The sequence below is a fragment of the Zootoca vivipara genome, chromosome 8 (genome assembly GCF_963506605.1).
Source record: "Zootoca vivipara chromosome 8, rZooViv1.1, whole genome shotgun sequence".
NCBI lineage: Eukaryota > Metazoa > Chordata > Lepidosauria > Squamata > Lacertidae > Zootoca > Zootoca vivipara.
Window position 1 is genome coordinate 75,671,094 of NC_083283.1, and position 22,842 is coordinate 75,693,935.

Here is a 22,842-nt window from a genome sequence, read left to right on the forward strand (position 1 = left end):
GTAAGAGAGCCTGCCTCACCGGGTGGCGATACATCCATACATCTTGCAACGAAATGAAAAATTCATTGCTTTACGGCTTCAAATGTGTTTTTGAGTTATTTTACCTCAACCATTCTTTTACCAACCATTGCAATTTTCCCTTCCAGAAATCTTAATTGCTTCTTATTTCCAATTCCTAAATAAAGGCTTTGCTTGGTGGGTGGAAAAAATGTGTCCAATTGTCAAGATCTCCGGGGGACAGTCGCCTTTTAAAAACATGCATCTTCTGTCCTCAACTATTGAACTAAAAGGTTGTGCTGATGGGATACTCGGATCACATAGATGCAGATTCATTATTTAGAAGCTTTTCGTGTTTTCTGCCCCGAGTCAATAAGAATTTGGGGGTTTCTTTCCCCCTCACTGCTTGTGGCCTATTTCTGAAGGGCTGCAAGTAAGCTTTGATATTCAAGTGCAGGCAGGAAAAACTCATTGAGGCGGCAAATATAGAATCGGGATTCGAAAACCAAAAAAACCTACCTAGAGAAAAGATCCTTAAAATTTCTTAAATCATTGCATGAGTCGATGTTTAGTCAAGAACTACGTTTTTATTTTTGTCATGAGGAAAGCCATCAAATGCAAAAAAAAAAATCTGTATGTGAAGTGAAGTAACGGAAGACAAAACATAAACCCATCCGTAACATGAAACAAACCACCCTTTAAATATGCTGCTATGATGAAGGTGGAGAAATCGTTCTGAAGCAGTCTTTTATATCTATTTATTTGAGAGTTTAGAATATCTGTAGAAGTAGCTGCATGTGACTTTTCCCTCCAATATCTTATGCGTTTATTTCTTCACTTCTGAAAATGGTGGATGCTGGTAAGTTTCTGAGAATGAATATGTAAGCCATGTGTCGGGGGCGGGGGTGTGTGTCATTATTTTCTATTATTTTTCTGCTTGTCCGTAATAAGCCTCATGGGAACCGCACTGCATGTCTAAGGGCAGAGCTACATAACACGAAGCAAACATGGGGTACTCAACTAAAATGGGGGTCATTTGCAGCGGTATTCAGAAGACCAAAGATGAGGGAGCAATCCTGCCCCACTCCTTTCCATTCTACTCTGCAAATGCCATTCTCAGCCACCAATTTATTGTTTTTCCTTCAAATCTGGGCTCCATAACAGGAAGCACCAGCAGATGTTGGGGGGGGGTGTCAAAAGGGGAGCCTTGGCCCACAAACAAAACCCCCCTCAAAATACCTTCCTTACCTTTGTATTCACATACACACATGATGGGCAGAAGCATGTCCCTGAACATTGATGGATGTCCATATTGGGAGTTCAGAACACTCAAAGGTTCTCAAGCACATCTCCGCAGGGACTGAGACCAACCAGAGAGATGACTTAGACAAATGCATTGCAACTTTTCAGGATTCCCCATGTGAGAGCAGGTTCTTACGCTTCTCCAAAACATTTCATGATGGCCAAGAGGAGATCCTGTGCAAGGAGCAACAGCCGGAAAACGGAGGCGGGAGCATGACCAATCTGTTTGGGATCTGACTTCCCAGCTTCACCTGCTCATTAACTTACAAAGCCACAAATAGTAATTTATCCTTAAGTTCCTTCCTCTGTATTCTACTGCTGAGATATACTAAGTCGCTGAGCGATATGCAAACTAGCTTTCGTTGAGTTGGGCTCTTGCCCCATCCAACTGCAGCACATTTTCAAAAATGAAACAATCTGTGTACAATCGTACCTCGGAAGTCGGACGGAATCCATTCCGGAAGTCTGTTCGACTTCCAAAATGTTCGGAAACCAAAGCGCGGCGTCTGATTGGCTGCAGGAAACTCCTGCAGCCAATCAGAAGCTCCGCACGTTCGGGTTCCAAATAACATTTGCAAACTGGTTTGCGGCGTTCGGGATCCAAGGTACAACTTTATAGTACTACCTATGTCTGCTAGTAATGTTTGAAAGATACTTCTGTTACAGATTGATTGGAATTAAATTTTGAACCAATAAAGTTCAGCCATGAACGGAAGATGTCAGGCCCAACTAGAATAGTAGAAACAATGGCCTTTTCAAAAAGGATCAAGGGCAATTTTTAAAGCAATGTGTGTCTTTGACGTGGCCACATCATACAATGTGTAGATTTGTAGAAATAAAATACAAATGAGGGCCTTGAGCTAGAAAATGCCTACATGTCAATCAACAGCATAGACATAATGGTTTGCAGAGTGGAAGTTGCAGGGTTGAACTGTAGGGATTTCATAACTTCACAAACATTTGACTTTTGAGTTCAGAGAAAGGTACACATCCCCTAGCTGAACCTACACCAGGCCAGAACACGAATAACCTGCTGAAAAATAGATTTGCAAACACATGATTTGCAAGCCACACGTTGCTCAATATAAAACCATATTCATAAACAAGTTGTCAAACTCGTGTACCGGTACTTTGAGCTGTATTTGTTATAGTCAATAGTATTTTCTTTCTTTCTTGGAATTAAGGAACTTTTCCTTAAAGATGACTGCATTTGAAGTTACAGTCTCGGGTCAAAAAAAAACACCTTAAATATTCCAGCCGCACAGATAATTAAAAAGTTGCTATTTAGCCAAACATCTAGCTAAATAAGTATTTCAGCACTGAAATATTAGATCTTTAATATTTATCCGGCTCTAGACCCAAATAAATAAATATTACAGCATACATTTGTTAACGATATCAGAGGGACTGTCACAAGAAATAAACTCTTCTCGCTTTATTTCCAAAGAGATGCAAATTTAGAGTCTGCTAGAGAAAATCAGTATTGTCCTGGCTGAGAAAAATCGGTAACATTTGCCAACATTTGTGTGAGTGCTTACAGACACGCACACAGACATGATACCTACATGAGCCACATGTATGTGAAGACAGAATATAAACTATGCAGTATTGATTCTCATCTAGTATATTTTCGTGGCAAGCAAAATGAACCTGTTGAACAGCACCGTCATCATTCATCAGCAAACTATTTCAGTTGAGACACTCTGAAGAGTGGCAGGCTAGGATTCCTTTCCATTTCACACAGGAGGGTGCTGAGAAATCTCACTAATCCTGCAGCCACCGTTCCCTGCACACACCTCTCTTGCCATTGGTTCAGCAACTGAAGGCTGGTGATCTCTGGGGTCTCAAAGTTGTTGATCCATATTCCCAAACTGGCTTGTAGAATTCTTGCTGGTTGTGAAAGTGACCCCGACATCTTTATTGCATTTGCACACGTGTGTTCGTGTGCACGTGCAAAATCCATTTTGCAGAGATTCAACATTTACCAAAACAGTACGCTTCTTAATGGTTAAGTTTCAGCACACAATCAAACTTCGTTTTGCATTAGAATTTTCTTTCTTTCTTTTTTTACTGAGCTTTGGAAAAATAAGAAACATGTTGCAGCCTAAAATAAATTACACAATAATGTACAATATATATATTTATACACATTCATATGTATATATACACATATATTGATATAGGATTTCATCTGTTCTAAGCTACCTGCCCCCACCACCATCCCCCACCCCAAATCCAGAAAATGGCTTTGAGCACAATTAAATAAAGTCATTTTACTGCTCTACACCTTATAGAAAAATATAATTTGGCTAAAGAAACCTCGAAATGGAACATTTCAAGACATTTCCTCTCGGATTATGATTACATCATGTCACATGGTCAAAAGTTAGTTCCTAGATGGGCACTGGGAGTCCCACTTTGCCCCCTCTCTGCGCATGCGCACCTCTGCTTGGAAAGTGCTGGCGTTTCCGATTCAACACACAGAAACGCAGGAAGGTCCCAAGGAGAACAGGTACGTTTCCCCACCACATTTCCGTACCAACAGCAGGAAGCTGGTTGCATGAATCCGATATCCTTTGCTGGTTCTACAGTCAGCCCTGCCACATGAAGGCTGAAATCCTGGTCATTTGTAACATGCGTTTGTGACGAATGAAGCATAAGCTCATTCTATCACCAGAGCGCAGCCCATGTAGACATTCCCAGCCCAACCAGATTAATGGGTGACAGATGAAATGCTAATTCCTTTGGCCAGAGACACCACACACAGCATTTCAAAATGCCTGCTTTTGAACAACCACCTTTCAACGCAGTAGGCTTTTTTCCACGCAGTGCTGGTAAAACGTTGGAAGCGACAACCCTATATGGAGTTACCTCCGTTAAAGGGATATGCCATGATATTCTCTGTGTATGTTAGCATGTATATATTTTTGAATAGACAGTACAGACAGCCGTATTTTCAAAACACTGGATTACAACTTTGGTTTCTAAGTATTGGCTGTTGTTGTTTTCCCCCTTCACCTTTTTGAGTCACCTTTCTTTCGGGAAACAATTGCTTGCTTCAAACCTTAAACAACAGTACCCTGCGCACCAAATGGAACCCAAAGTCTTGTGAAGAAAGGATTTTAGACTGGACACTAATATTCTATATAAAGCATCTGATTTAAATGTCCATAGTTGGGTTTTTTATATATTAAAAAAACAGTTATAAAGTTAGTGTAGCACAGATAACTGAGAAACCAGAGAACAGAAAGACTATTTTGCATCTTATCGTAAACTCTAAACAAAAGTCTTGTCCTGTGTTTATCATGGTCTATTTAATGTATTCCACCTATCATTTTCTTGACCCCTGCATCAGAATCCTGCTTTGCAGCGGTATACAACAGATTACACTGAACAATGAGAAAACCAGTGAAGAACCCACCTTGGTACAGGTCAACAGATCAAAGTCATTTCCAAGCAAATAAAATAAAGCTAATGATGTGTGTGTCTCCCCCATCCCAAAGGTTGCATTTCAAACCTTCCATTATTATCATTATTATTATTTTTAAAAGGAAGTGTGTGGGAAGCACTGGCAGAGGCAGAAAGGACGGCAGCAGAATCCACAAATAAGCCGACTTTGGTTGACAAATGGAGACTGACGAAAGGAGGGATATCCCAACTGCCGTGTAGCAGCCACGTCTCTTGAGTTTGCATGTAGCGAGAGAAGAATTTCAGTCGAAGGGAGAGGGGAGGGAAGGGAGAGACTGTTCCTTTAAGTCCCTCGTCCATGCCTGCATACTTGGTACGCTAGGGAATTCGTTATCGGAAACCTTTGGAATCAAGGCCTCTTTATTACAAAGAAACAATGAAGTATGCCAGAAAGGAGAGAGAGAGAGAATTATGCTTCCAGTTGTCCCTGAAGAGAACGGTCACCTGTCATTTGCTATTCGTTCTCTCTCATTTCTACAATGTCCGTCATTTCCTCTGTGTGAGGCATGTCAGTCATTGCAGAGTCCTCGCCTTCCGTTGCCGTTTCATTGTCGTTCCTCTTCTTTTTCTAGGGGGGAGAGACAAGAGCATTGTGGGAGACGGCCTTGCAAGCCTGCTTGGCTTTTAAAATCAAGGGAACCAAATAATCCCCAAGTGCTCAGGCCTAATTCTCACTGGAAACTACTCATGTTTACAGGTAGGTAGCCGTGTTGGTCTGACGTAGTCGAAACAAAAAAATAAAAACAATTCCTTCCAGTAGCACCTTGGGGACCAACTAAGTTTGTCATTGGTATGAGCTTTCGTGTGCATGCACACTTCTTCAGATACACTGAAACAGAAGTCACTCATGATTGCTAATCAAGTGGGAGTTCCTTTCCAGTCATGCCCTTTTCCTATCCTCCACAAAACAGGCTCCTGGGCTGCAGTCGCCAATAAGAGCCTGACTTTGGGCTCAGTAGGGAAATGTAGACTGAAAACAAGATTTCCCTCCGCTAAGGCATCATAGCTTACTGTTGGGAAGTTGCTTCAGGTAACAAAGAAAATGTGGTGGAAGTGTGCCATGAACATCACATATAGTTTGAGCCGCAGTCTATACCTGGAAAGGCTTATATCAGGCATCCCCAAACTTCAGCCCTCCAGATGTTTTGGACTACAATTCCCATCATCCCTGACCACTGGTCCTGTTAGCTAGGGATGATGGGAGTTGTAGGCCAAAACATCTGGAGGGCCGCAGTTTGGGGATGCCTGGCTTATATGTGTGCACTCATAGCAGCACAAAGCTTATACAGTGTTCCTCAAATTTAGGTTCCCAGTTGTTGTTGGACTACAACTCCCATCATCCGTAGCGAGCAGGGCCAGTGGGCAGGGATGATGGGATTTGAAGTCCAACAATAGCTGGAGACCCAAGTTTGAGGAACACTGGCTGACAGCGTGGCAGCACTTCCTGGGATGCCCACGTGGCTACGCGAAATCAAGTAGTCACATGGGCTTTCCAGGAAGTTCTGATGAACTCGAATCTCCTCTGTTTATACAATGTTGAAAGAGGAAAACCAGGTTCCACGGCTACCTAATGCAGTAAAAATAAGTTAAGTGGTCAAATAGGGGAACAGAACACCCAAACTGTGTTTCAAGGGCATTTCAGGTCCCTCCATCTCAAGCTAATTTCAAAAACGGTCATCTCAGTGAGAGCTAGGACACAGGTTTCCTATTCCTGCTCTGCGGAAGCAGTCTCCCTACGACAGTAATTTCTTACCTGTTTCTGATAGACGTAACAAGCTGCTATTGCAACCATGGTAGATTCTCCTACAAAGCCCGCCAGAAGTGACCCTACTCCCAAGGTGGCTCCATGAACCCTAATGCACAAGAAGAAGAAAAATACACCAACTTTCATTACCATCTCTCACACATATATATATACATGGTCACTGTGCTACTATAAGAAAGGGTAGAATTAAAATGATAAAAGGATAGGTATTACGGACGTTTTAAACACAGTTGCCTCTTGCAGTCTAACAGGCTAACAATTGCTGCCTTGTCGCCTGTAACAATTCCTTCCTCTTAGTCATTGGCTCCGATGGCACAGAATGTTGACTGGTAGCTGTCAACATGCAACTTTAACCATCGCTAGTTACTACACAGAGCTGAAACATGGGCATGGCTGAGAGAATAGACTTACACGGACACTATGTGCCAATGATGTGCGCGTGGCTTCAGAGTTAAGCTGGGAAGGGAGCTTGAACTGCGACAAGCAGCACGGGTAAGTTCGGGAACCTGAGTGGCTGAAGGGACAGACTAGCAAAAGAGAAGCAGGGACTTGAAGAAACGAGGGACACGGAGAAGAGGAACCAAGGCAGGGGTAATACACATCTCACAAAGAGGATTTGCATGCTACTGGAGGAAAAGAGATGGGGGAGAAGGGGCTCAGGCTTTGGGCTAAAGCAACAGAACATCAAGAAAAAAGAAGCAGAGGGGACGAGGCTGAATTTCACGGTTGCATTGCTTTGAAATGATTGTACAATACCTTGGCAGCTACAGCTAGGTGAATGATGATATTTATTATTTAGTAACCAAAAAAGAGAATCAATTTTGCAGCAAAAGCATGCCTTCAAACAGGCCAGTGTTCTAGCTAAAGTGCAAGGTAGGTGTTAATAATCTTCTTCTGATGTTTCAAGTAATCCTGTCAAGAGTTTCCTAGAAAGCCCAAACCACCGTACTACCTCTACGGAACGCACTCTAAATTCTCTTGCGGATCACCCTGGGATCTTCGGATGAAGGGTGGTATACAAATTTAAAGAAGAACAATAATAAATTGTTAGAAAATGGAAACGAAACTGTTTTCTCTTATACAAAACACAAATGTTAACTACGTTTTCTCGAATATGAAAAGCAGAACCTTTCAGCAAACTTTTATCACAGACAACAGAGCAAAGCACTGGTATTAAAACCAACTCATTAACAATGCCATCCTCTGTAGTGGTGATTCCCTCATCCCGCAAAAATAGGTTTAAAAAAAAAAAAGGTAAAGGACCCCTGGACAGTTAAGTCTAGTCAAATGCGACTATGGGGTTGCGGCGCTCATCTCACTTTCAGACCGAGGGAGCCGGCGTTTGTCCACAGACAGCTTTCCGGGTCATGTGGCCAGCATGACTCAACTGCTTCTGGCGCAACAGAACACCGTGACGGTAACCAGAGCACATGGAAACGCCGTTTACCTTCCCACTGCAGCGGTACCCATTTATCTACTTGCACTGGCATGGTTTTGGACTGCTAGGTTGGCAGGAGCTGGGACAGAACAACGGGAGCTCAGCCCGTCACAGGGATTCGAACCACCAGCCTTCTGATTGGCAAGGCAAAGAGACCCAGTGGTTTAGACCACAGTGCCACCCACATACCGTTGCCCGCACAAATAGCATGCAGGTGAATAGAAGAAGGAAATTATGGACACAGGGCAAGATATGCATATTCTCTGAAGAAACTTCAGGGCACTGTCATGTTGTCAGCTCAAGAATCTTGCAGGGCTGTATGCCAGATTCATTCTCCCTGCTGTCAAGAGAGTACAAGCAAAAACAACTAATGGTGCCCCTTCTATGCAGCACAAGCAAAATGGTTGGGGCTGATTATTTCTGTGCATGGATACAATCACCATGATACACCAAGTCCAGGCCATGAAATGAAATATTTGAATGAGAGGGAAAGAGTCTTTGAAGAAGAAGAAAAGAAAGTCCAGGTAAACCGAGGACAGGCTATATAGCTCAATAGAAGAGAACGTATTTTCCACGCATCTCCAGTTCAAAGGATCAGTTGCAGGTGATGAGAAACCCCACTCTCCGCCAAGAGAGACCTTGGAAAAATCACTATCGGCCAGAACAGATAATGCCAGGCTAGGTGGACAAAGAGAGCTGCCCGACCTGGTATGAGGCAGTTTTCTGTTGAGAGCCTTTGAATGAGAGCTGAGAGGTAAAGGCTAAAAGAAGAAGGGGCAAGGCAGGCGAGGCAGAGCTGGCCCTGGAAACCAGACACAGGTGAACTGATCAGCCGATAGCTTTGTGGAAACAACTGGGAATGGTGCCAACTGCAAAGGACTGGATTGGATGGAAGGCTGCAGCTACCAGTTTTTAGGCCCGTGGCTGAACAGTGGTGCATTTCGGTGGTGTAGCATATATATACCGTTATACAAATAATACAAGTTACCAAATACCAAAAATATACTAATAATAAGAAAAAATACAAAAAAGAGAAAATGATACAACATATTGAAAAGGAAAAAGGAGAAATAAAAAAATGAAATAAAAAAGTCCAAAGGAAAAGAGAAAAAGTTGATTTCCTTTGACCACTATACCGTTTATATGATCTCACATCTTTAGTTGTCTGTATTGTCTGTAATCATTTTACATTAATGGATAGACTATTTGTTTACCTGTGGAATTTTTAGTCTAGACTAAGCCAATTATAATTTTGGGAACCGACTTTCTTCATCTAATTTGTAAAGACATCCCATTCTCTCCTGATTTTTTTCATTTGGTTGGTTTCTTACTATTTCTGTTAACTTCACCAGTTCGAGGTATTCGCTTAATTTTAATAACGATTCTTCTTTTGTTGGGATTATGTTGCTTTTCCAATATTTTGCAATTACTATCCTGGCGGGCGTTATTGTGTACAGACAAAATCTTTTATTATCTTAATGCTACCAACTGCAAAGGACTGGATTGGGTGGAAGGTTGCAGCTACCAGTTTTTAAGCACGTGGCTGAACAGTGGTTCATTTCGGTGGTGTAGCAAAATTTATGGCATAGCTGCCAAGTTTTCCCTTTTCTCGCGAGGAAGCCTATTCAGCATAAGGGAAAATCCCTGTAAATAAGGGATAACTTGGCAGCTATGATTTATGGAGAGCAGAAGTTTAGGTGTAGTTATAGTATAATAGAATAATATAGCACGCTGCACCACACTGATGAGGATGTGTAGAAAGATAAAGGGACAACTGTCATGTTAGATATCTCATTAATGAATAAATTCTGAACAAATTGGCATCTGTGTGCATTGCAACAGAATTGCAGCAATTTCTTTTTAAAAAATAATTATTTAGTTTTTCAGTTTAAAGTTTTACAGTCAATTACCCAACAACCAACATAAAAACAAGATTCCTAAGAATCTCCTGGACTGCCCTCCTCCCTTTTGTTAACAATTTCCTCCTGCATCTTTTATAATAATCCAAATCTTTTCCATCGCCATTGTATCCAAAATTCAACCTTCCACTACAAGTGTTATTCCAATCCTACTGATGATTTTAGCCGTTTGCAATGGCTTTTAAGATAAATTATAAATTCCCCCCATCCCTTATTAAAATTTTGGCCTTCCTGATTTCCGATTCTCCCGGTCATTTTTGCCATAATCCATCAACTTCACCTGCCATTCTTCTACCTACCAGCGCAGCAATTTCATGTGGGTGGATGATGCTGTGGTTTTATTTTACGCATGGGATATTTTGTGTGCCTCTTATGTTCTGGGTGATCTGCTATCCAGGGGCTGGGGGGGGGGGGGGATGAACCAAACAACTTACCCCATATAAGGCAACACAATGAGACTGGTGATGAGGACAATGATCCGCAGTACCGAGCTGGGGGCCAGCACAAAAGTCTTCTTTAATGTCATCAGCCATCCTGTCAAATGTGCTCTTACTGTGACTGTAAAAAGAACGTGGGAAGAACAATCAGATACCGGCAGAGAGAGCTTGGCTGCGCATCCTGCCCGTAGCAGAGAGCATTCTGACTCTCTCTGGATAAACCATTTGGTCTCCTGTGGCCATTGCTCCCCTGGCTTCCCAACACAGTAGGTCGCTGGCCCTTACTGATATGGAGGGGTGAAGCACAGTGTGGTCTGTGGTTGCGAAGCCAATCCAATGCATTGCACTGGCCCAAGCCATAGGTGCCAAGTCTCCCGTTTTTCCCGGGAAATCCCCGTTTTTCCAGCTGTTCCAAGCTGAAAAAATGGATTTTTTTTGTTTTTTCCCGGTTTATTCTGGCACAGTGGCCATTTTGGAACTGGGCGGAGCATGCTCAGAAGCGACTTTTGATGCTGCTCCGCCCAGTTCCAAAATGGCTGCAGCGCTACTTCCGGTCTGCTATTTCCGCCCGGTCCCTTATTTCTCTGACAGCAACTTGGCAGGTATGGCCCAAGCTCTCAATGCTACTGCCTGCAGCCCTCAGGGATCGTTTGCTTACAAGTTCACGGCAATATCCGTAAGTTTGCCTGACGGAAGTTCAAGCTCACCATGGGCTGTTATTAAAAGCTGCAGATATTCCATGCAATTAAACCACCAGCGTTTCAGCTAGGAGGACAGCAGGTACGCAATTAAAAGACGCCACTTAATAGTCACAGCCCTGCCTGTGAGAAGTATAAAGTCCTGCTGGACAAAACAATTAGAATACTCTCACTTGCCGATAAAAAAACCTGAAGATTTTGTTTTTACTTCTCTTCGTTTTCTTTATCCGCACATAGAAAACAAAAATGTGAGAAAGGTTCTAGCCGAAAATCTCTTGAACGTGCTAGATTTTGACGTGCGGGAAACCCTTTAATGCATTCAACGATGCAATTGCCCACCTGTGGCCAGAGCAACGGCGGAGCATATGCCCATGCAGTTTGGGGTGAGGGACTCCCCTCGGGAGGTGTGGGGTGCAGAAGGCACCCTCCCACACGTCACAGTTCAGGGTAGGAGAGGGGGGAGAAATCTGCCACCCACTCTTTCCCTGCTCTCAGCTACTGGGTCAGACCTGACCTGGCGACGGAGACGCTGCGGCCGGGGACACCTCACCACGGCCGAAGAGGCAGCGTTGCCGCTCACTCACCTGCTCTCCTCCCCCAGGTCAGGCCTGGCCCAGGGGCCGAAGCTACACCAGCCTTACCTTCCAAGTCCCGGACTGCAGAATCCGGGACCGGCAGCCGTGTGACACCGGAGGAAGTTGCGTCGACGTAACTTCCGGTGTCGCTTTGCCCTTCTATGGGCACCAAAAATGGCCGCCGCCGGCTTCAAAAGTCGCTTGTACGCGTGTCCGGAAGTGTGTCGACGCAACTTCCGGTGTCGCTCCGCCCATCTATGGGCACCAAAAATGGCCGCCGTCGACACCGGAAGTCGCATCTATGCACTTCCGGACGTGCGTAGATGCGACTTTTGAAGCCGGCGGCGGCCATTTTTGGTGCCCATAGAAGGGCAAATCGGAAAGAAAGAAAAATGGCCACTGGCAGAAGAAAATAATGGAGAAAAACGGGAGACGAAGTGATACGGGGGACCACCGGGAAAAGGTAAGTAAAATCGGGGTTTTCCCGGAGAAAACGGGGTACTCGGCAGCTATGGCACCAGCCACAAGCGCCGCAGCCAAGGCACAACTCCTTTTGGTGTGGAGCCAGGCTCTGATGAGGGAGCCAGCTGTGAGGGCGCCTGGTTGCGCCCCTTCTCAAAATTGCGCCTGGGGCCATGGCCCCCACAGCACCCCACAGCCTACGCCTCTGGGCCAGAACAATACAAAGAGGTTTGCCACTTTCTCTGCTGTTTCCATTAACCAGGCCCAAGTGCTGTCTCTTGGCGACATTGCGCTACGTATATTTTTAAAAGTACCCAGCCTCCACTGATATAAATAATGGTGCCATCACTAGAATCTCTTTAGTTGAACCAGGCTAGATGGTCACACAGCTCAGGGAGAAGCAAATGGAAATGCACGAGATTAATGTATAATCTGATGGGTGGTTCTCTCCCTCCCTTCCCGTTTCCCGTACCTGGAACTGGGAAGAAGGAGAAGATACGAAGTGGAATGACACAGAGCTCTGCAAAGGCAAAATCCACTCCAATGATATCAACCAGAATCTTCTCAGACACGTTCGGAGTCCAGAACATCACAAAACAGAGCTGGGGGAGGAGAATCAGAAAATGAAAAAAAAGGTTAAACATTTGACATCGTCCCATACAGTACTCTCAATTCTAAACGCAGTTGGAAATGGTTCTTCATTCCCCCCTTGGTTTTTACTGTATGTTCATTGCACTTTCGGGTGGGCTATTAGGAATGATTTTAGTGCCTTCTCACTAAACACTCAAAGAAAAAACACTCAAAGAAAAAACATTTTCAGATTTCTTAAGGTACAGTGGTGCCTCGCTTAACGAAAGCCCTACTTAACAAAATTTCCGCTTAACGAAAGGATTTTTCGAGCGGAGGTTGCCTCGCTAGACAAATTTGTTTTATGAAAAATTCATCTAGCGAATCGCGGTTTCCCATAGGAATGCATTGAAATTCAATTAATGCGTTCCTATGGCCAAAAAAAAATGCAAAAAATTTCAATGCATTCCTATGGGATTCGCTAGACGAATTTTTTGTTATAAGAAAAGACCCATGGAACGAATTAAATTCGTCTAGCGAGGCACCACTGTATGTATCCATGTTTGTTAACTGATGGGGATAAACAATTTTTTTTAAAAAAAAACACTTTGAGTTTTAGCACACATGAAAAGCTTAAATCCTTATTTCCTGATGAATAGCCTTTGGACTATAACATAACCTAAATAGAAAACTAGAAAGATTTTTCCTCCAAAAGCATTTTATTTTAAAAATTCCATTTAAATAAAAAAAAAATCCGATTTAATTTTTTAAAAAACCCGATTTTTTTATTTTTTAAAAAAAAATCATTGATTTTTATCCACTCTTGGGAAGACTATACCAGCCCTCTAAAGTAAATTAAGTCTGAGAGATGCCAGTCCAAGGTGAGCCTGAAGACTAAGTGGGGATTTGAATCAAAGATTCTATTCACCAGGAAGCTGCCTTATGCCGAATCAGACCATTGGTATATCTAGTTCACTACTGCCTGCTACACTGACTGGAAGCTGCTCTCCATGGTTTCAAGCACAGGGCCATTCCAGCTCCAATTGAAGACACCAGGGACTGGATCTGGGATCTTCTGCATGCAAAACGGGTGATCTTACCATTGGTTACAGCTCTTCCCAACCACTGAAGTCAGTTCTGCCCATATACCGTATTGGCCTGAATATAAGCCTCACTTCCCCCCCCCCCAAATTCCGACCGTGAAAAGTTAAAGTGCGGCTTATATTCGCGACCTTATGGTATGCAGCCAGGAGCGCGGGGCAAACAGCTCCAGCAGCGCAGCAGGTATTTCCCCCCCCCTACCAAATTTAAAGGTGAGGCTTATATCCGGGTGCAGTTTATATTCAGGCCAATACGGTAGATTTGCCTGTTCTTAGCCACTTTACACACTGAAAGAATATCCATAAATCATTACCATCATTTCTTATTTATACCCCGCCCATCTGGCTGGGTTTCCCTTCTCTGCCAAGGCCATCATTATCTCGCAATTCCAGTGAAGTTAGTGTACTTTTTTCCTTCTTACTGGGACAGATAACTCGAGACTTTAAAGGTGACCTTGCTTTTGAAAGCGGAGACCAAGGCTGCAGAGAACCAAGGCGGATGGTGCGAGCCGAGCACATCGTTTTCTAATTAAAACCTTCTTTTAAAATGGCAACAATTTTATTACGGTGAAAATGTACACAGCTATGAAGGATTAAAGGAAGTTCAAGGCTTTGTAAAAAGCTCTCCTTTCTTTTTCTATTGTACTGCTCTTGATTCTTGGAAGTGATTTATCTGCTTTCATGGTTGAAGAGAAGACATTTACGTACAAGATTGGATTTGGGTGCTGGGGAAGCAATGTCACACTTGGATTTAAAGATTAGCATATTATTGCGAGAATTAAGAAAGGATTGCTTGCCCTGACAAGAGAAGTTGGTTTTCTTATGAAGGCGCAATTCCCTGCATGCATAAAGAGATCCATTTGCATCCCTAAAGGGAACATTTCCCCCTCTTTTTGTAATGTATTGTATTCTTCTCATTTACCATCTGAATGTGTTTGGGACTGACAAAACTTGTTTCAAGGGCTCACACGCCCAGCAAAGATTTATATCAAAATTATTTCAACATTTGGTAAATTAGATTTAAATAGCTGCCAACATTAAAATGTCAGCTACTCTCTTCTGTACAAACACAGCTCCCAAAGTGGTCCCCGTTCCTTCCTTATATAAGCACAATGGATAACTCTCCTCATTGCATTATGCATGCAATATGAAGGAAAATATATACTCTCTCCTGTATTTGCAAGTTTATTCTAAGCACAGGCAATAATTTTTTAAAAAAAACAATGTTAGAATACCTAAAAAGAAATATTTCGCAGTGTTTAACTGCAGCTCCTTTTACAGTGAGCAAACTCCGGAGAATTGGCCATAAAACTGTAAAGCAGAGAGTTTAGGAATATCTGGGAGTTGGCAGACACAAATGGGATTGTGGACGTCTTCCAGATGGGTCAATTGCCTGGCAGAAGAGGACTTAAAAGGTAGTTTGCCTCACACATGTCCTCCCCTTCTGGTTCACAGAGATTGAGGGCCAAAAATGTTATCTGTGCTGTCTTAAAAGCCACGTTCAGAAATATAATAGCCACGCAGGTCCCCGAATTGAATCCGGTACAAAGAGAGGGATTAAACTTTTCCCACCGTGCCTTTTTCAATAAAGCACTCGTTAATTCGTTCAGCTTCAAAAAGGCAGGGGACAAGACAGGGCTGATCAACTTGCTTCCATCTCCAAAGGGTGAACCTGATCAGATATAAAAAGGCACCTGGCACTTTCATGAACAAAGAACGGAATATGCAGAACCGGGAACACCTGGAGATGCTAAGAGGTGCAGAACCTCAGGGGCAAGCTGTCCAGCACACAAACATGCCGTGCCAATGTGTAGACCTAGATCAAATGGAGCGTCACAAAGATCTCTAGCAGTTATTGTACTGCCCGGCCCTGTTTCTTTCTAATAATAGCTCTTCAGGATCAGAATGAGGAAGGAACATAGGAAGCCATCTGTTACAGGGGCAGCCCACTGGCTCATCGAGCTCAGTATTATGTTCAGGATTTTAGGTAGAATGGCCCTACCTAGAGATGCTGGGGGTTGAACCTGCTCCAATATGCATGCAGATCAAGACATCTGCCACTGACCTACAGACCTTTCCCCCTAAGTCAGTGGTGGCGAACCTATAGCACGCGTGCCAGAGACGGCACTCAGAGCCCTCTCTGTGGGCACATGTGCAGTCGTCCCACCATGCTGAAGGTGGCAGGAGAAGGAGGGCTCACGCGCACGTCCAAAGCCTGCAGTCCTGGTGCCGTAACTTCCGTGCCGGGGGTAGGGGAGGAGTGAGGAGGAGAGGAGGGCTCAGTTAGGGTTAGGGTAAAGCATAGCTGCCAAGTTATCCCTTTTTTAAAGGGATTTTCCCTTATGCTGAATAGGCTTCCTCGCGAGAAAAGGGAAAACTTGGCAGCTATGGTAAAGAGAGGGGGGGGGCGTCATCACTGTTGAAGCGGCAGCCTCCCCTGACACAAGGGAGGTGACTTGAGGGCAAAAAAATAATAATTCCAAAGCCGGGAGGTGATCTCGCGTGGGAATTTGCACGCGGGGGCCTTTGAAACCTCCCATACTTTCTTGGGAAGGAAGCATTGGCGAGGTTGGTGGGGTTTACTCCTGAGTAAGAGTGTGCAGAATAAGGAGGGAAGTCGGGCAGGGACTCAAAGGGGGTGAAGTGTAGGCCAGGGAATTAAGAGCAACATGGTGGGCGACACTGGGATATGAGGGATGGGCGTCCTCTCTGGAGGGTTGTTTCCCATTATAAAGAGTATCTGAGGGGTGGGTCAACAGGACATCAGCCAGCCGACTTCCTTTGGGACTGATAGGGGTGCATGTAAACACGCTTGTGCAGGTTGCATTTTGCAACAAACAGGTGCTTAATTGTTGGCAGGAGGAAGGGTGACCCTTTTCGGGTCATGTGGTTTGTGTTTACCCTTTTATCTTGTGAATGTAGGTGTTTGCATGCGGAGTAAGTATTGGAAAGGAGGAGGGTTATGGGTTTGTTCTTGTTTTCATTATGTATTTTTGTGTTTTTTATCTTGTATTTTTATGCTATGAACTGCCCTGAGACCGGCACATGAAGGGTGGTATGCAAATACAATAAATGAATAAATAAATAGAAGGGGTGTGTGTGGCTTAAGAGAGAAAGGAACTGAATGGAGAGAAAATAACACTGAGTTATACCATAAAATTATATATAAAGGGGAAGATAATTTAATGAAGGATGTAATGCAATAACTTCCATGAAGGATTATTTATTACAACAGCAGTCATAAAGAAGAAACATGAAACTCACAGAAAAAATGAGATTTGGAGGCGAAATTACCGTGTTGGCACTTTGCGATAAATAAGTGGGTTTTGAGTTGCAGTTTGGGCACTCGGTCTCTAAAAGGTTCACCATCACTGCCCTAAGTTATCTTTTTTTAAAACCCACCAGCTTCCTAGAGCACAGCGTGAGGCTCTCAATAGCCATGATCCATGTGGATGAAGGAGCTGAGGCAAAACCACAGCTTGACTCCTCATCTTTGGCAGCTGCTGTAGTCGAAATTCCCAGGAAAAAATCCAACTATTTGTATATTTGCACATACCCCCTTCTAGTGTCTCCCTCCTACATCCTAATACAAATCTGCGCTTTTCCTCTTTACCCTACATCCAGGAGGGAGGGAGAAACCCCTTACTACCCAACTGCTTTCCTCCCCGCTTTGTTTAGATGTCAGTAGGAATGAGAAGCCAGAGGGAATGGGTCTGTGTGTGTCTTTTACAGAACACCAGCCGTTCTAATAATGATGCAGAGCTTCATTTGCCCCTTAATGGGCCGCTCTTTGCATTCAGTTTGCTCAGCAACAAAAACGGGCAACTTGCACTCCAGGCTGCATCTGCAGAAAATGCAGGGCAGAAGAAATGCAAATTAAGACCGAATTAACCTGCGTAACAATGCCACTTTCCCCCTGCAGCTTTAAGCAAATTCTATTAGAACAGTACAGTAGTTTAAACTGGTAAAGGGTGCACAACTACATGGTCAGTCAGACAAACCCAGTGAAGTAAATACTGGTTAAACCTCTGCAATATGTGTTGAGAAGCATGTCACTAATAGGACTGAACCAATAATGTGTGGGAATGCAGATCAGCTGGGCTCCAAGACACATTCGGAACAAGAGCAGAGCAATGCCAATTAACTACTCTGCAAGCTTTCCTGTGGACCAGGCACCCCAAAACTTTGGCCCTCCAGATGTTTTGGACTACAATTTCCATCACCCCTGACCACTGGTCCTGTTAGCTAGGGATCATGGGAGTTGTAGGCCAAAACATCTGGAGGGCCGCAGTTTGGGGATGCCTGCTGTGGAACTGCGGCAGGGATCTGCCACTGCAGATGGAAAATGTAGGTCGCCTGAACCCTCTTTTCTTCATTTAGCAAGTGTCTGGAAATTATCCAAAAAGCTTTTATGTGGCAATGTGCTAAACTGAGAGCTGGGCTCACAGAAAGCACCAAGATGGTTGCATTGCCACCAAAAAGCAATGTGCACCTATCTATTAGCCAAGCAGCAGAAGGAAGCAGAAAAGCAGAGATGTCACAGTGAAGGAGACATCCATATCTGCCACTATTTACCGGGGGCAATCCCTATTTCCCTGTCCTTGTTCTGGGGTACCTTTAACAAAAGGTAAAAGGTAAAGGACCCCTGGACGGTTAAGTCCAGTCAAAGGCGACTATGGGGTTGCGATGCTCATCTCGCTTTCAGGCCGAGGGAGCCGGCGTTTGTCTACAGACAGCCTTCCGGGTCATGTGGCCAGCATGACTAAACCACTTATGGTGCAACAGGACACCATGACGGAAACCAGAGCACATGGAAGCGCCGTTTACCTTCCCGCTGCAGCGGTACCTATTCGAAAGTACCTGGCATGCCTTCGAACTGCTAGGTTGGCAGGAGCTGGAAAGAGAGCAACGGGAGCTCACCCCGTCATGGGGATTCAAACCACCGACCTTCTGATCAGCAAGTCCAAGAGGCTCAGTGGTTTAGACCACAGCACCACCACTTCCCTCTTTAAGAAAAATGCTGGTTTGCAGTCAAGTGAGCTGCCTTCCCTCCCATCTCCTAAATGGGGTTGAATGTGCTTGAATTGCACCTGTTGGACATGTTTCCATGTCACACTAAGCCAAGGGTCCCAAGGAAAGTGCAGCTGCTTTGCTTCTCAGGTTAACACAACATGGTAAGCTAAGGCAAGATGTACCATTTGAACCTGGGGTGGTGGTCAAAGTCTCTCCTCCTTAACCATGTTCTACAGCCAAGGTTTCTCCTGTGGTTACAGATTTCCTGGGTTTGGATACTGCTAAGTCAAACCTTGGCTTAGCTGCCATGCTAACAAAAAAAACTAAACTAAACTAAAAAGCCCAGAGAGAAGGAGAGCTCTTCTCCAGGAGCCAGCAGATTTGCACAGCTGCAATAAACCATACTCTGGCTTAATACACCCTGCAAATGGGTGGGCCACACTACAATAAAAATATCAGAACAGACATATGAACTCTAATGTTTTTGAAAATGCTGGCAGCAGCATTAAGATAAATTCGACAGCGTAAGTAAGTTTTGATGTCTGTAATAATGGAAAACCGATTGGTATACTTTTTGTAAAATATGCAGGGATATAAGATATGTAAAATAAGCCATGGAAAGGGAAGAAGGGAAGTCACTGGTATAAGTATTCTTATCTGAAATTGTGAAACAGAAAATTTAATGAAAAATCATATTTAAAAATCATCATCATATTAAAAAAAACCTATAATGTTTAAAAAGTTTGGTGGGGGGTATATTATTATGTATACAAGAATTTCACTGTCTTCATCCCATAAATATTAGAAGATATTGATTTCTTATTAAATATAGGAGTTATGTGACCATAGCTGCCAAGTTATCCCTTTTTTAAAGGGATTTTCCCTTATGCTGAATAGGCTTCCTCGCGAGAAAAGGTAAAACTTGGCAGCTATGTATGTGACTAACAATGTCTGGAAGCTAGACTGCTCAGTGTGAGAGAAATCTGCTCCTCCGGTGGTTAGAAGCAACAGAAGCAGGATGTTTATTTGTGTTTGAGTGTGCGGACACTTAGAGGTGGCAAAGACTGCATTTATTCTAAGAGTCCTAGCATTTAGAACAGGGGCTCCCAAACTACGGCCCGTGGGCCAGACGCGGCCCAATTGGCCTCCCAATCCGGCCCGCGACGACCCCCGCCGCCCGCTGCCACCGCCCGCTCTTACGGCGCGCAGCGCAGCAGCACACTTCCAGATCGGGAAAAAGCGCTGAAAATCGTTTGTGCGCATGCGTATGGGCCTCTCCCGACCCAGAAGAGGTCATTTCCAGTGCACTTCCGGGTCGGGGGGAGGCCCATACGCATGCGCACAAACGATTCCGGCTATTTTTCCGACCTGGAAGCGCGCCACCGCGCCAGTAAGTGTGTGTGCGCATGTGCACGGGCGCGCACTCCCCCGCCCTCCGGCCCGCTGTGCGCACACTCCCCTGCTCTCCGGCCTGCCGCACGATCGGCGCAGCGGGCACCGGCCCAAAGTCAGGTAAGTCTGGGGACCCCTGATTTAGAACAATAAATCAAGGTTAGCTATCCTTATTTACAGACCAGAAGATTATCTCTCTTCCTGCTTCCTTCCTGCTTCCTCCCTGCAAGCAATCAGCATTCAATTTCCCAAGGGCTCTGAATATATCAATTCCTGTGTTTTCACATCTTAGCAAGTGCCGCAGAGTCACCCCATTTTATCCATTGAGCTTTGTATTGCCTGAAGATGCTGGAAAATAAACCCAAGGTCTTATGCACGTGCACACTGAAAAACAAATCCCAGGATATGACCCAGTCAGAGTTAAGCAGTTTTAAGTTCCGGCAATTTCAGCTTTGAGAGTTTAGCATGTCTTTAAATCTATCCCTACTGATTTTTCTTTTTCCAAAAAAAAAAACAGTTGATAAATATGAAAAAAGTGCTCTCAGAGTGATTTAAGTAGTAAAACCACACTATAAATACTTGCTTGTTTAGACGATGCAATTGTTCTAAGAGTGTGGGCAGTATAACTCAAATATCTTATTTAAAGACATTGTCTGAACCCTTTTCGGCGCCATTAATCTTCTCCCTTGATTTGAACAACTATGGTCCAGCTGTATACTGAGCTTGGCTTCTAAAAAAATAGTTTGTTCAGGGTAAGTTGGTGCTTGTTCTTAATCAAGAGTCTCATTAATCTGATTAATTAGACGAGCCCTTCACTCATCCTTAAGTCTCGACAGCTGTTCCTTATCTGCTTGAGGTCTTTACAGCCCTTAAATGAAACTCCTTGCGTAAGAAACCCTTCTCATAAGACATATGTGAATGCCTTGACTTCTTAGCACGAAGCAATATCTCTAATTACGGCTTCAGTGCTGCAGAAGTGCTAAGAACCCCATTTATACCTCTCCTGGGAAGCTTGATGAATTGATGGCACTGAACAGAGTGCTTACATTTCCCAAGCTCTGCTTTTCACAGCACTGTTTGTTTCAGTCCAAGCCAGGGCTGAACGCTATAGTCCTGGTCCCCAGTCAAACTACCCTCCCACAATTGGGAGTAATCGGCAAGGATTTTCTTCAGTATTTTGGAGCCATCAGCTGAGAGTTTGGAAAGTTTCCTGCTTCCTCCTTGTGCTGTTTTGGGGAGTGAAGTCCATGTTTTGAGATGGACTCCTCTTTGCAAGCGACTTCTAAAATTAGCCAGTCAATTCATTATGCCCCCCGCTAACAGGATATTTTGTAAGCTATATGAAACGCAACAAGGGCATTCTAGAGAGCTCTCTCTCCATACAGACTAAGCATGCCCAGGCCTCATTTGACTATTTCTGCTTTTTTTGGGGGGGTTGTTGTTTTTAATGTTCTTTTTGCAAACCTTGGGAGTCCTCCTGAGCATCTCAATGCTTGCCCCCCCCCCCCACTTCTTTCTTACTGGCCACAAACCTGTCAGCACTCTCCAACAGAATTCACTAGTAGGAGTGCTATGGCAATTTTCTTCACATGACTGTTAAATGTGAAGATTTGTAGTGGCATGCAGGGCCAGATTTAGGTTTGATGAGGCCCTAAGCTACTGAAGGTAATCGGGCCCTTTCTATGTCCAGCTGAAATAAATTTTTGATTGGGATTAATTAATTATTGGTGGAATGTAGTTGACATTTCTTCAGGGCGGCTCACACCAATAAAATTACAATAAAACATAAAAAGCAATTGATTAAAATACAGATTAAAATACAGTATTAAAATTTAAAATTTAAATTTAAAATGCAGCCTGATTTTAAGTAGTCCATAAATCCAAGCCATGAGGGAGGAAAACACAGGGGTCAGGCTAAGTCCAACCCAAAGGCCAGGCGGAACAGCTCTGTCTTGCAGGCCCTGCAGAAAGATGACAAACCCCGCAGGGCCCTGGTCTCCTGTGAAAGAGTGTTCCACCAAGTCGGGGCCAATACTCAAAAGATGGAAACTGCTTAAATGGAATTCTAAAATGGACCCAGTGAGAGGGGAATCGAGGAAGTCAACAATGTTAAGTAAAAATGTAACAAATGATGTTTTTCTTTTTTATGTTTTTTTTGTGTTTTTTTGCCTTTGTAATGTTGTCTTTGTATTTTGGCAATATTGGAAAACGAATAAAAAATTATTTGAAAAGAAAAAGCATTAATACATAAATCAAAAGGGACAGTCATGTGATGAGTGATGCCTTACCGTTAAAGATAGGGCCATGCAGACAAAGGTGAACTTCTTGATATGCGTTGCTGTGACGGTGCTGCTGGTATTCACCAATTTATTGCTGGGGTTGTTCTAGGGTGAAAAGGGAGAGGAAAACAGGCATTAGCCTTCTAGACCAGCGGCAAAAAGCAGCAATGAGGCTGCAGTCTGAAACCCACTTTCATGCGGCTAAGCTACATTCATTTCAGTGGGGTTTTCTTCTGTATAAGCATGCAGAGGGTTGTGGTGTGAATCGTAGAAAACAGCTGGTTTCCTGGAGCATCAGCCTTCCTAGGCAATAAACGAGGAGCATCTCATTAGCTGGCTTTTGCTTACAGAATGAATAACATGGCCCCCAAATGCTACTGTCTTTGTAGCATGAAGGAGTGGAGGAAAAACCTGGCTGCAATTCTGAATA

The 22,842-nt window shown here is 43.9% G+C and overlaps 1 protein-coding gene across 6 annotated transcripts in view; it reads right to left on the reverse strand.

Moving 5' to 3' along the window:
- Positions 1-4,594: 4,594 nt before the first annotated feature.
- The window catches only part of ANKH (ANKH inorganic pyrophosphate transport regulator), a 124,232-nt gene continuing 105,984 nt past the window's right edge, over positions 4,595-22,842 (reverse strand). For all 6 annotated transcript variants that reach the window (XM_035126335.2, XM_035126333.2, XM_035126338.2 and 3 more), the window contains 5 exons: positions 22,422-22,517; positions 12,534-12,663; positions 10,324-10,447; positions 6,521-6,620; positions 4,595-5,335 (listed from right to left, as the gene is read on the reverse strand). In XM_035126335.2, coding sequence (XP_034982226.1) covers positions 5,222-5,335; positions 6,521-6,620; positions 10,324-10,447; positions 12,534-12,663; positions 22,422-22,517 — 564 coding nt within the window. In that variant the 3' untranslated portion in view covers positions 4,595-5,221. The remainder of the gene's footprint in view (positions 5,336-6,520; positions 6,621-10,323; positions 10,448-12,533; positions 12,664-22,421; positions 22,518-22,842) is intronic.